This window comes from Echiichthys vipera (assembly GCF_963691815.1).
Source record: "Echiichthys vipera genome assembly, chromosome: 19".
NCBI classification, from domain to species: Eukaryota; Metazoa; Chordata; class Actinopteri; order Perciformes; family Trachinidae; genus Echiichthys; species Echiichthys vipera.
Genome location: NC_139844.1, coordinates 5,961,517 through 5,975,374, shown reverse-complemented (window position 1 = coordinate 5,975,374; position 13,858 = coordinate 5,961,517). Strand labels below are relative to the sequence as shown.

At 42.0% G+C, this 13,858-nt stretch overlaps 1 protein-coding gene across 2 annotated transcripts in view; it reads left to right on the top strand.

The window, feature by feature from the left end:
* The window catches only part of pex7 (peroxisomal biogenesis factor 7), a 57,737-nt gene extending 49,542 nt beyond the window's left edge, over positions 1-8,195 (top strand). Inside the window, exon 11 of one of the 2 annotated variants that reach the window (XR_014593633.1) lies at positions 8,090-8,131. Coding sequence is in view for 1 of the 2 variants with exons in the window: in XM_083933556.1 (XP_083789682.1) it covers positions 8,090-8,164 (75 nt within the window). In the remaining variant the exon portion in view is untranslated. Of the gene's footprint in view, positions 1-8,089 lie in introns of both variants that reach the window. The other variant, XM_083933556.1, reaches the window with a different exon arrangement.
* The last annotated feature ends 5,663 nt before the right edge of the window (positions 8,196-13,858 follow it).

Sequence of the window (13,858 nt, the reverse complement as noted above, 5' to 3'; positions counted from 1 at the left end):
CGTAAGTTCAGGTTTCCAGCGTTTTATGATTTGTTCTTAAAGGAAGCATCAACAGACTTATTGATGCCAAAAGCAAAAGCAAAATGTTATGTGGTAAAGTTTAAAGTGACGTTTCTATTTTGCTTTGTCATGCATTTTTAAAGCAAATCTTACCTTTCTTTGATTCCTCGCAGCACTTCCCTCCAAAGTCCCAGCCTCTTCCCCCTGCCTGACCTCTGACGCTCCCTCCTCTTCCGACAAATATGGTGAGAGTGAAATGCTGCGTTCCCGTGCCATGGGAAGTCCAAAGTTTCCGACCTCCAACTCAGCAAAGTGCACTGGAAGGCCTGTCAATGTGAATTACTAGAGAATTTAGAGGTTCCGACTTGACAGGCATTTAAGTGCCCTATGCGGAGTTGGAGGTCCGAAACTCCGGACTTCCCATGGCACTAGAACGCAGCATGAGAGCTTGAGTGAAATGGAGCAACGAGGACAGGCAGGAAGCTCGGCAAATCATTTTATTTGCACTGAATAAAATGATTGGTCAGAATTTTATCAGAAATATATGAGAATTGAATATTGTTAAGTCAACACCTGGTGGATTTCTTTTACATTTTAGTGTGCCATACGCTTATTAGGAGCATTTTAAGATTACAAAAGAAAAGTGTCAAAATGACAGAAAGGGAAGAACTGCTTTAAAAATTAATCAAACTTTTTATCAAACGTATCACATCGATAGGCCAACATCGATAGGCCAACATCGATATCGTTAGCTATCAAGAACCATTCAACAGGGAGTTAATATGTCAAACATGGTTAGTGACTGCTGTTAGAAACTGCCGCCAGAGGACACGGAAGACCGTCCACAGTTTTCTGTGCCACCATGATCTGAAAATGGCAGTGTTTGTAAATCTCTGCAGATGTGGTGAGTGTTGAGCTGCAGTTAAAGACTTTTAGGGAAATGTTGTGCTGCTTCATGAGCTTTTTGTTGAAAGAACTGATCACTTCGATAAACATGGCTTCCTGGTCTCCTCATCCTGACAGGAGGAGGATCTGCCGGGCTCAGCGTTTCGTCTTTCCGTCTCTACTCTCACCACTTCTTTTTTCCTCTCATTCTGCGTTTCCTGATCTGCCCTTGTATTTTCATTTCCTCCTCTGATATCAGTGCTAACCTGCTCTTATCACCTCTCTTCTTCTTCTAATCGCTTCTTGCCCCGATCACTTACGCTTTGCTCTCTCTCTTCCTCCCTCGCTGGTGTGGTCTCTTATCCTGACGTAGCCACATGGTGTCTGATGGATCACCTTCCTTACGGCACCGCAGGCCAAAAACACACACACAGACTGAGTGTGTGTGTGTGTGTGTGTGTGTGTGTGTGTGTGTGTGTGTGTGTGTGTGTGTGTGTGTGTGTGTGTGTGTGTGTGTGTGTGTGTGTGTGTGTGTGTGTGTGTGTGTGTGTGTGTGTGTGTGTGTGTGTGTTGAGGTGATAGATCATGCAGAAATGCATTTGCAGGTCTGTCTGCTGGTCATTTTATGAATTAGTTATTATAACCAACAGTTAGATTTGTGCGTGTATTCTATCTGAGGTACAGTACGACGACAATGACAGTGTAGTATGTTGTGGTGTTTGTGGTAATAATACAGTAGCTACCTCCCAAGTGTGTGATTTAAAGGACAATTCTGGTGTTATGCTATGTTTTTATTATTGTCAACAAATCCCATGAAAACACCAAAACCAACAATGTGTTGGCATGGAAGTATAATTTCTGAGCCAACGGGCCCCTGAGCAGTTGTGTCTGGATGGTAACATTAGATTTCACAAAACTTCAAAAATTCCATCATCCATAACCATTCGATTTCGATGCCTAACCTTGCTCCGTGCTGGGAGAGTTCCAAAGTCCCTCAAAACAGCGCTCTAAGAACTACGATCTTTCTAAGAATTACGATCTTTCCTGGTTTCTGCGGTGCGGAAACAATTAAAAGGTTTCTTGAAAAAAGGAAAAGCTTCCTCCTCTTCCACTCAAAGCACTGTTACCATGACAATTCAACAGTGATAGGAAGTGCGTTGTACAGTTTGACCGCTGTGGGCTTTTCTCCTTAGAATACATAACTGCCACATGCTTATTAATTATTGTTCCCTCATTCATCTTTTTCTCATTATTATAAACTAAAAAAAGACTTTTGAAGAAGACGTCAAATATTAGTGGGACTTTGAACATTGTCTTGCTTTTATATTCCTATTAGTCTTGTGTTCTTTCATTCCTCCTTTTTTCTACCGCTCCTCCTCCCCTCATTACACATCTCTCTCTGTCTTTGTGCTGTGCTGCAGTCTTGGCCGGTGTGTGTGCTTTTCCATTACGGCCGGCTGTTAAAGTTAATTAAAGAAGGGCATTCCTCTCCTCAATGGCTGACTCACTGCAGGTCTACTTTGCTTACTCATGCTCTGGATGGCCGTTCAGCTTGTTGACTCACTGATTCAAAGATCCGATCAGGAGCGCGACATGAAAAGACTAACGGTCCGGAGGGTTCGGGTGATACTGTGATAATGAAATGCATCTGTGTTCAGATCAAACACATGATGTAAAGCAACATGCGGCTTGCTTTTACTTCCAGCTGGAGAAACCCAATAAATCAGATGAGATGAAGACGTCAGATCAGAAAACTCCTGCAGGGCAACACACAACGTATTTAGTCCCTCAATTTGGCAGATTTGTTGTCATTCCCCAGTGTTTGTGACTGGTCATTCAGCTTTCACCTAAGAGCCACAGATGAAGGCCATCACAGACCAGGGAAGTTGTAGTATGAACTAGAGTCTGGAGCCATGAGTCATTTGCCGTGCAGCGTACAGTGAGGAGCGATGATCATAGCAACATTATGATGCAACAGAAATCTTTATTTGCTGCTTTAAACAGAACGAATAGATATGCAAAGAAAAAAAAAGAGAAAGCTGTGCAGCATCCAGATGTTGATTTAGAAATGGAATGTCAAAGTTATGAATAAAGCTTCAAACTATTGTGTACAGATTTAGTACAATTAAATTTTTATTTATGATATCACATCACAGGTATCCCCCATGAGCAACAGTGGTGATTAAAACCAGCACAACACACCAGCAGCGACACGGACACATGTTCCAGCGTGAAGAACATCCCATTTTTTATTCAATTACTTTTGTTTTCCAACATTTTCACAACTGACAGTGATTTATAATTCACTCAGGTCTGTATAACACTAGGAGACAAATATGACAGGTAAAATAAACTTTGACAGATTTTTAACAACCCCCGTCTGTCACAGTGACGGATTATAATTAATTATAGCACAAACCCTGCTGACATCGTAATACATTCCCCTCTGACTGAGCTTGTTTCTGATTGGCTGCAAGCTTTTAGGACATTCGCACCCAAAAAAGCAATCAAGTAAGTAGGAGCATATTGCAGCAGAATGACGGTCGGTTTGGACCAGCAGTCGTGTATTTATAGTTCCACTTCCTTGCCCGTCATTGTTAAACCAAACACAAGGCGAGGTCTAACACCTGTGAGGAGATAAACTGACATATATAATTATATGAACAATAAAGTGGCTCTATATTCCTCGTGGTGGAAGTGAAGTGGAGCCAATGTTTGACTGTGAACGCTGTGAGCGAAGGACGCCTCGTGTTCTGCAGCTTGAACAGACGACACAGGCAGGCAGTGTGTCATTCAGATGATAGCCACGTCCCCCACAGAGGCATGTTATTCAGCTGATAGCCACGTCCCACTTGATTATAGAGCAAGTGAGAGGGAGGAGGGGACAAGGCTGCATTTTCCCGTCCACTGCATCGTCTCAAACGTCTCCTGTTAGAAAGTAAAGAGCTTCAGACAGCTGAGGACATTTGCCCGAGACTTTCACCTCTTCTGAGAGTTTATCTCGGTTTTGACTTTTCTTATATTATTGCTGGTTTGTAATTGCGTTGCCTTGTGAGTAAGGCTGCAGCTTAAAATTTATTGCCAATTCATCTGCTTAGTATGTTCTCAATTAAAGCCGTTCTTCCCTTTCTGGCATGTCTCACAGCACTTCGTAAAAATTTGATAATGAAGAACTCCACCTCCCTCCAAAGTCCCGCCCTCATCCCCCTGCCTGACCTCTGAAGCGACGCGTACAGTGAGAACTGGAAACGACTCGTTTGTTTACACTACCGCTGATGCTAATGCTAATCTTCCTTGCACAAATAACACAGTATTACAGAACTATACTAAGTGATAACTGATGGCAACTGGATGCTGCGTTATGACATGTAATGCTGTGTTCTAGGATCAGTCAAACTAAAAGTTCCTGTCCAGCAGAAACTCCTCCACCATCTCATCTCTTTTTAGCTCAAGATGAAGCTGCTTCAGCCTCCGCCATCTCTGGAGAGCTGAGCCCATGTTGACTCGTGTTTTGCCACTTGACGCATCAGTTCTTCGCCATTTCTTGCTATCTCTCACAGAGATTATTCAGAGCGAATAAAATAATTAGTCAGACTTTTATCAGAAATATATGAGAATTGAATATTGATGATTTTCAGTATTTGGTGGATTTCTTTTACATTTTAGTGTGCCATATGCTTATTAGGAGCATTTTAAGATTATATAAGAAAAGTGTCAACATGCCAGAAATGGAAGAATAACGTTAACTTTGTGTTCTGTTAGTATTTTCTATATTCTTTTGCAACACTTGACTTTTGCACCATGGACTGTTTTTGTGTTGACAATTTGCCAGAAGAGAACATTCAGTCCATCTGGTCCGAAAGCTTTTCTCTCAGCTCTGATGTTTTTTTTGTTGTTTTTTTTACCTCTAATTGCTGAACATTATGGTTCCCCACAACCATTTGTGCTCACACACACACACTCGCAAGAAGTCAGGGTTTTGTACGCCACAAAGCATACACGTTTTGGTTCAGGTGCAATCTCCGTCTCTGTTTACTGATTTATAAAAGAGAGGATGCAGAGGACACACAGTGAGTGGATGAGCATAAAAATGAAACAAATTAGGAGCTTTGGTCCGATTTTGATAGTAGTAACTACTATATTCCAAAAAGACTGTAGACCATAAGACTGTAGAAAAAAATGGATGACATGTCTCTACCAGGCCCCCAGGAAGTGGCATAGTGTCCTTAACGTGATGGCATAGCGCCCAAAAAAGACTTTTTCATTGACAAAGAGACGTCTGTAAATCATTGGAGTTTTTTTGAGTGAAATGACTCGTGTTAATGTCAGAATTTGATCCATTCGGTCCGATAACATTTGGAAAGTCTAGAAGAGAAACGATTAAATCATTTAATCCACATTCAGAGTCAGAGACCAGGCAGGGGGAAGAGGGTGGGACTTTGGAGGGGGTGGAGTTGGTCATGTTCAAATTTTTACTAAGTGCTGTACGGCATTAACCGGACTCTCGCCAGATGAATATCGTTCCGCCTTGCTTACGCCGAGCTCCTCTCATCCATCTATGATCGCTCCGTAGAAGAGGGATTTGAGGACCAGTTAAAATGGTTGAGCCAATCAGGACCGCAAGGACCGAGGTAGCGACTGTTTTGATTCAGACAACAATGCATGAAGGAAGTTTTCAGCGTGCAAAGTTGCCTTTTATCCGCAAATTGTCCTTACACAGACAATCATTGTCCGACATTTCGCTGATTGCACTGCTGTTATATCCAAGATGTCATCTGTTCCGTTTTGGTTTTCCCTGCGTCGCTCTCATCAGCGTCACAGGTTGGTTTTGATGTGAGTGGATGGAGTAGCACGTCAATAAAGATGACGGACAAGTGGTTTATCCAATCATATGCAAGGATTTTTGATAAGGCCCAGCCTTCTGAAACACCTCTTCTATGGAGCGATCCCAGATAGAAGAGAAGCAAGGCCGAATGAAATTCATCTGGTGAGTATCAGTTTAGAGTGATATGCCAGAAAGGTAAGACTCGCTTTAATGGGTTCTTCTTTGGATCGTCTTTTCACCAAGTTTCATGAAAATCTTTGCAGGTAGTTTTTCTCTAATCCTGCTGACAAACAAGCAAACAAACCAACCCGAAGGTAATAAGAATATAACATTTGCAGAAGTACACTAAAATATTAACTTCAACGACTTCCATTTCTCAGCCCGGCCTTTTCCACATGAGAAACATGATTAAAGGTTATAGTTGATACAAGAAGTGCACGTCATCGATGAAAGATGAAAGATGAAAGCTAAATGACGGACGTCCAATCACAGTATGCTTTTGTTGCCTCTCCTGGACATGAAGGACAGATGACAGAGTTCAGTAGTTAGAGTGGAGACCAGCGGCCTTCTCTCTCTAAATGTCCTTGTGCCAGAACTGATAATGGAGGGTAATTTAGAGGGAACACTTTCATATAAGTGTGTGCCAGAGGAGACGGAGAGAGCTGAACGTCTCGTCTCTCGTCCACGCTTCACCTGCAGCACCGACACACACACACACACATATATAGAGAGAGATCAGGTTATTTTAGCTGGACGATCAACTGTTATTGAACTTAAAAAAACAAGACCTGGACTGTGTCTCCTGTCCGCGATCTCTTTGTCCTCCTGTAGTCCATACGGTCGTAAAGCAGCCCACACTGGACTCAGGCGTGTTTTTACTTCTTATCTCGGGACACACTCTGGAGGATAAAGTCAGTCAGGGAGTCTCTCATTGGTCAGGGGCCGTATTCACAAACATTCGATCTCAGCACTAAGAGTTCTCCTAAGGAGCACTAAAAGTTCTTAGTTCAGAGTCATTTCTTCAAACCTATTCCCAAATCCTCTGAGACCAACTTTTCCTAAGGAGTGGAGGGACTCCTAACATAAGACTAGAGGGCGGGGTTGACCTTGTTGCTATGGATGACATCATGTTCATCCCTTCTATGCCCACAGTGATTGGCTGAGAGGGAATGAGTCCTTAAGAGTGAATTTATGACAGAAACACTTTGGGAGATAGCTTGTTATGTGCAAATAAAGATTTATAAACTCTAAATATAAATGTATTACCTGTGTCTGATTTAATATGAAACCAAGACTTATTGTTCAAGTATGTTCAGCTTATTGTCCTCCAGGTAGGCCTACTGACAAGTCTGGCAGCTCATTAGACAACCAGTGGATATGTAGGCCTATATAAGAAGCATTTTAATTCTAGGGCTAGAATAACCATGGCTGATACGGACACATCCGCTCTGCCATAACACTAGAGAAAACCAAACTGGACCAATGACCAACTCCTATTCCTCGCTCAACTTGATGAAAGGATGAAAGGAAAGATGATATCAAAGGAAAGTTTGGAGTTGGGATCTCTACAAGAACAAAAAAAGAAGCATGGCAAACTATCTGCATACATGTCAATGCTGCCTTTGCTATCCTGCAGCTGCATTTTTCCGGTGGTCAAACAGCAGAGTTGTACCAACTTTAATCTGTGGTGATATTGGATGGTTTTTATTGGTTGGTGATGTGACGTCATCCCTGACCAATGTCACCTCCATTAAGGCGCTACATTTTAAAACATTCACTATCACTCTCAAAAATGTTGACTGCAGCAGCCGTGCTCCTTTCTCATTTACTCTGAGTCACTTTTTTTTTTGCAGTATCTCTGTAACAGAAGGTCGTAGAGAGATGGAAGTTGATCCCTTGATTATGTTTTCTTGTACGGGATTTCCAACGGTTTCACCCTGAGTGTCTTCGACCTTCAGTTCCCGAGATATGTCCCAGTTACCACAAATATGAGAACGAAAGGTTACATTTACTAGAAATTACTCATCCATGATGAAATTTTTTAAGAGTCAAATTGAATTAGTATTTTAAAGTTAATGTGCAGTGACTGTAAATCATTGATTGTATTTGTAAATATATAATAAAATGTGCTCTTCCTATGCAGTGAATTTATTGAATGAATACATATTAAAATGTTTACGTAAAAAATATTCTAGTTCCCAATGAACTAAAATGTGTACTATGCATCAATAACTTTATTTAATACATTTGAATACAGTCAGTTTTTTCAGTGCACTGACAGCCCCCTTGTGTCGGTCCCTGGCTGCGTTTGAACCCGAACACCAACCCCCTGACTCCACCTCGTCTCTAACGCTGTGTGTTGTTCTGTGTTGGCTGCAGGTGGTCGATTGCTCCTGGGATGAGACGGTGAAGATTTACACACCTGCCTGTCTGTCTGCTGCAACACACTCATAAAGACTACTATACTTCTGAGGACATTGCACTGAGCTCCATTCATTTACCTGGAGGCTTTGCTTTGGTTCCCACACTTTTTTCTGTCTTTCAAGATACAAAAAAAGACTTTCAGAGGGCAAACAACCAGCCTGGAGTCACCTGGTGTTTACAGACTTTTAAGAGTCGTCCACTTCTCAACAGTGCCTCGGCTGAAAAAAGGACCAGTCCTGCCAAAACCCGCCAAAACATTTCCATTACATATAAACAGGAGGATCTGTGAGATTGAGTGATGCAGCAGGTGATGATCAGCTGATTGATTGATGATATTGTTTGTTTGCGTCTTGGTAATAAATTACAAATAAAACAGCAGGTTGTTGAGATGCACTTTCATTTCATTTCCGCACTGAAATGATCCAAAATGTTGTGTTGCCTTCTAAATGAGGTTTCACAGTGCGTGTGATCCATAATAGCCGTGTGATTATGTGCAACTCCTTTATCTCAACGATATTCTGTTTAACTGGAGATTAAAAGAAATGTCAGCCGTGACTAATGTCGCCAGTGTAGATCTGATCTGTGTGTGCCTTCAGCTCACATGAAATCACACACTTCTGTCACTCATTTTTAAACAATATCTTCAAATATTAATTGCAGTAACAAACATTTACTGGGCTGATATCAGAACGGTGTTAAAACTTGAGCGTAAATGACTATTCGATCAATTTGGACCAGAGTTTCCAAATGCGACACTGAACTTCCCACTGATAACATAGCTGTGGTGCAGACGACAGCTCCAGAACAAGTCGATCCACATTAACTTGTTAGAGCTTCGTTCATTGATTCTTTTCTCCCCAGTTTACAGTTTCCAATGGAAGTAGTAACACCACAGTATAGAAGCAGTCCGGCACTCAAAGGTTTACTCAAAGTGAAAATCTGAAAGATCTCAGTTTTGTTCTCTTTGGTAGCATTATTTCTATTATTTTATTAAAAAAAAGTTATTTTAAAAGACTTACCAACTGCCCAACTATCAGCTCCTTTCATAGTAAAGTCTGTACAAGTGGATTATTGTTTTGTAACTCACATATGCAACTCCTTTCACTTCCATGTCAACACTTGATAGACATCGTCACAAACAGCACAGTAAGAATGCTTTGCCATGGAATTATAAATGCCAAAACTTTCCTCCTTGAACTGAACTACAGTGCATTCAATAATCCACTTGTACAGACGACCTGTCATCATGGACCTACTGGTAAAGCCTAGACTTGTAAAACAGTCTTTGTTAATACACTCTTGGTTCTCTAACTACGTTGTTGGTGCTTTGTTTTCTGTGTAGGGACTCTAATCATGCTACTGCAGAGGTTTTGTGTTATTTTGGGCAGCATTAGTGGTTAAAAAAGATGTTTTGGATGTGTTCAGTGCACCGCCCCGAGCTAATCAGTGTTAGCCCATCGGGGCTGTTAGCGTCTCTCTGGGCATTCTCTGTACATGGTTGATTAACCAAAAAAAAATGTCTCCATGGCTTATTTGATGTATTTTCGTGCCGAAAAAAGACCATTGGTTCCATTTTCACCTGACTTACAGAAGGTCTCACTTTCACTTGTTTTTGAAGTGTCTCTCATCTTCGTTCTTTCATTTGTTTGCAACGCCAGCTGCGTTAGCTCCGCCTACCTTCTCCGGTCGACCAACAACTGCTGGGTGATTGAGAACGGTCTCTAACTGAACACATCTTGTGTTTTTTTTTTCCAGAAATGTCGCCCCAGAGATCCATGTTTTTCAGACCCATAATATTTCACATTACAAATAATCACTCACTCATCTTCAGCGTCTTATCCGGGGTCGGGTTGCTGGGGCAGCAGCTCTAGCAGGGGAACTTTCATTTCCTGTGCAACATTAACCAGCTCTAACTGGGGCATCCCGAGGCATTCCGAGGCCAATGTGGAGATATAATCTCTCCACCTGGTCCAGGGTCTTCCCCGAGGCCTCCTCCCAGCTGGACATGCCTGGAACACCTCCCAGGGGGCGTCCTTACCAGATAATCCTGAGCCACTTCAACTGGCTCCTTTCAACGCAACGCTGGCTCCTTTTCAGATGGCTGAACTTCTCACCCTATCTCTAAGGGAGACTCCAGCCATCCTCCTGAGAAAACCCATTTCGGCCGCCTTAACCCGCGACCTCGTTCTTTCGGCCATGAACCGAATGAATTAAAAATAATAATTTATAATCAATTTGATTTAAGGAGATACTTTACCCACAATGCCCTGGCACAGACCTGGATTCAACTGGGTCAAATATCTCTTAAGTCAACAACAGGAGCTCCGGCCTGAAATGAACCAGACATTATGAGCTTCAGATCTATTGTTTTGTCCACCCCCACCATGATGCTGATGCTGGCGTTGTGTATCGTACAGAGCTCCCCGCTCATCCTGGCTGCGGCCAATCCCAGCCCTCTTGGTGATGATGCGTGAAGGGTTCCTCTCCGCCCTGCAGCTGATCTCTCTGCAGGGAAACCCCGCCTCCCTGATTCCCCTCACCTTGTCACTGCTCCTCCTGCACTCGTTTCTTTCCTCTTTCTTGGCTTTCACTCTTTTCTTTCTGTCTCCTTACCTCTTTTTGTTCCCCCTCCTCTTTCTGTCTTTCTTTTTTCTTATTTTCTCTTCATCTATTTCTCTTTTCCTTTTCACTCCCTCCTCAAATCTTTCCTGTCCTTTCCTTAAAATCACCCTCTTTCCTTTCCCTTCACTCTCTCCTCTTGTTTCCTCTCCTCTCCCTTCTTTCTTTTTGTATTCTTTCCTTCTTTTCCCCTTATTTTTCCTCTCCTCCAATTTCTGTCTTTCATTTTCGCACTCTGTTTCTCTTTTCTCTTCGTCTTCATCGACATTTCACTCATCTTTTTCTTTTTCTTTCTTTCATGCCCGCCCCCTTCTTTCCTTTCCTTTCTTTAATTTCCCGTCTTTCCCTTGCCTTCACTCTCTCCCCTCGTTTCCTCTCCTCTTCCTACTCTTTCTTTCATTGTCCTTATTTGTCTCTCCTCTTCTAGCTGTCCCCTCCTGTTCCTTTCCTTTTTTCTTCCATACGTCTTCTTCTTTCCCCTCTGCGTTTCCTCCCCCTCTTCATCCTCTTCATATGCGTCTTCCTCCTCTGTGTTTCCTCCCCCTCTTCATCCTCTTCATATGCGTCTTCTTCCTCTGTGTTTCCTCCCCCTCTTCCTCCTCTTCATATGCCTCTTCTTCCTCTGTTTCCTCCCATCTCTTCCTCCTCTTGATATGCCTCGTCTTCCTCTATTTCCTCCCATCTCTTCCTCCTCTTCATATGCGTCTTCTTCCTCTGTTTCCTCCCCCTCTTCCCCCTCACACTTTAAATGACTGCAGCAACAAACAGCCCTGAAAACACGCTGGACTTCTTGTGTCCATGTGCTGTGACCTCGGCCTCGTGTCCACTCAAAGATCCTGAAGTGAGATGATGAAACACTTCAGTCTGGCTAAATCGCCTGTTTCTCTCTTGTGGAATTAAAAGGATTTTCTTTTAAGTCTGCTGCAAATTTAGGGAAATTAATTCATCCTCTGAAATACGTACGTTAGGATGTTTCATGCAGATTATGTTTCTCTCCTCACAGAAGGATTGAAGGACAAACAGAGATATGCAATTTACATATTTTTATCCAATGCAGATGAAAGTATCTGACAGTAAAAGGAGAGGGGGGTTGTCCTAGTTTTAGGAAGTCCATTAGAGACCATTACTGTGTCTGAACGTACACACGTGCACAGGGCGCCCAGTAGCTCACCTGGGAGAGCGGACGCCACATATACAGGATGCAGACGCTAAGTCCTCGCCTCAGCAGCAAGGTTCAACTCAGCTGGGCTTTCACATAAAGGCATAAAAAGCCAAAGAAATTGTCGCAGAGTCCAGCGGATGGTGCACTCACTGTCAACGGTCTCCATCTTTGCTACATGGCCGCTGACGTCTTTTCAAACTGCCGAGGGAGCTTTTATAATAAAAGAAAATGTTTTTTATGTCCGTTGGGGAATGCAAAAAATGTTTTCCACACATGAAACAATGCTGCTGCTGCAAAATAATGCTTTAACTTTTATTTCATTTTTGTGGCAGAAAAAAATCAAAACAATTGTAAACTCTCCCCTGTAAAATATTTAATCACTCACATAACACTTTACTCCCACTACCATACGTATTATATATTTTATTTATTCATTTATAAGATTTTAAAATGTCAAATATTGTCAAATAGACTCAGAAAAAGAAAAAGACAACATTAATGAACACATTCAGCATGTAAACCAGCAGAAAAAAAAGATGCCAATTTTAATTGCACATTTGCAGAAGTTTGACTCCCCGGCTACAATATACAGTATATGTCTTCCCATCCATCCACTGTGATTATGTGCTGCATATTAATTTGGAAATCCACATGAGAATGTTTTCAGGTCTGTTCCATTCTGTTCCTCAGCCTAATCTATATTAGCTATAGTTTGTGGTTTAAAGGATGCATGGAGGCAGAGAACGGTACAGGATTAAATCCTTGGCCCCGGTCTTAATCTCCTCACGTTTGAAAAAAGCGTCTCCGTCCTCTTCTGTCTCCGCGTGTTAATTGGAAGCTAATGGTCTGTGCTGGATAAGGGCGGATCTTCCTCCCTTGTGGCCTGGAAACTGATTTTCTGATGAAATATTTCAATTAAAATATTGTCCGAGCCATTTCCACGCCTGTTATGAGTGATGGTGATGTCTCTGTTTCTGATAAAGAGGACGAGGAAGAAGAAGAGACTCTGAGAAATAAAAGGAAAGAAAAGATGTCCAGTTCTCCGCGGTCCAAGGCAAACATCCAAACATTTGTTCTGCAGAGAGAAAAGCTGCAGGTGTTTTTTTATCTCTTATTTTAGTGTTTTACGTTTTCTGGCTCCATCCCACTGAAGGAGAATCTGCTGCAGCTCACAATGTTTTTACTCCAACTGTGTTTGTTTCACATATTTATTCACATTATAATCATTTCACAATTTATTTTAGTGTGTGTGTGTATTAAAGTCCCAATGTCTTAAATATTGTCACCCTGAGCACATGATCACACCTGAGGGAGGACAGGTGACGGTTAAGTTTAGACGGCAAAGGTGACGGTTAAGTTTAGACGACAAAGGTGACGGTTAAGTTTAGACCACAAAAGGTGACGGTTAAGTTTAGATGACAAAAGGTGACGGTTAAGTTTCGATGACAAAGGTGACGGTTAAGTTTCGACGACAAAAGGTGAGGGTTAAGTTTATATGACAAAAGTTGGTTAAGATTATAAAAAATGTGAGAGTTATTATTTTCTGTCATGACAGTTCCATCCTCACTGAAAATGAGAGAGTGTGTTTTCCTGGTGCATGTCATCTGTGTGTATGTGCAGAATGAACTGCTTTCATTCATTTCATCACTTTACAAATAAGAGAAGGATGAACCTCTTTATATTTCTTTGTTTCCATGTGTTTTGTTCTTTATTAATTTCTATGGAAAAATGCATTTATGTTGCTTTTTGTGAATGCTGATATGGCTTTATGGTTGATTGATAAAAAACAGATGGAAATGCCCTGTCTCTCCCTCTCCCTCTCCCTCTCTCTCTCCCTCTCTCTCTCTGTCTCTCTCTCTCTCTTTCTCTCTCTCGGGTACACAGCCAAGAGGCGCTGCGGCAAAATGTCATATTTCAGTGGCAGCGCTCTCAGAGGACGGCCT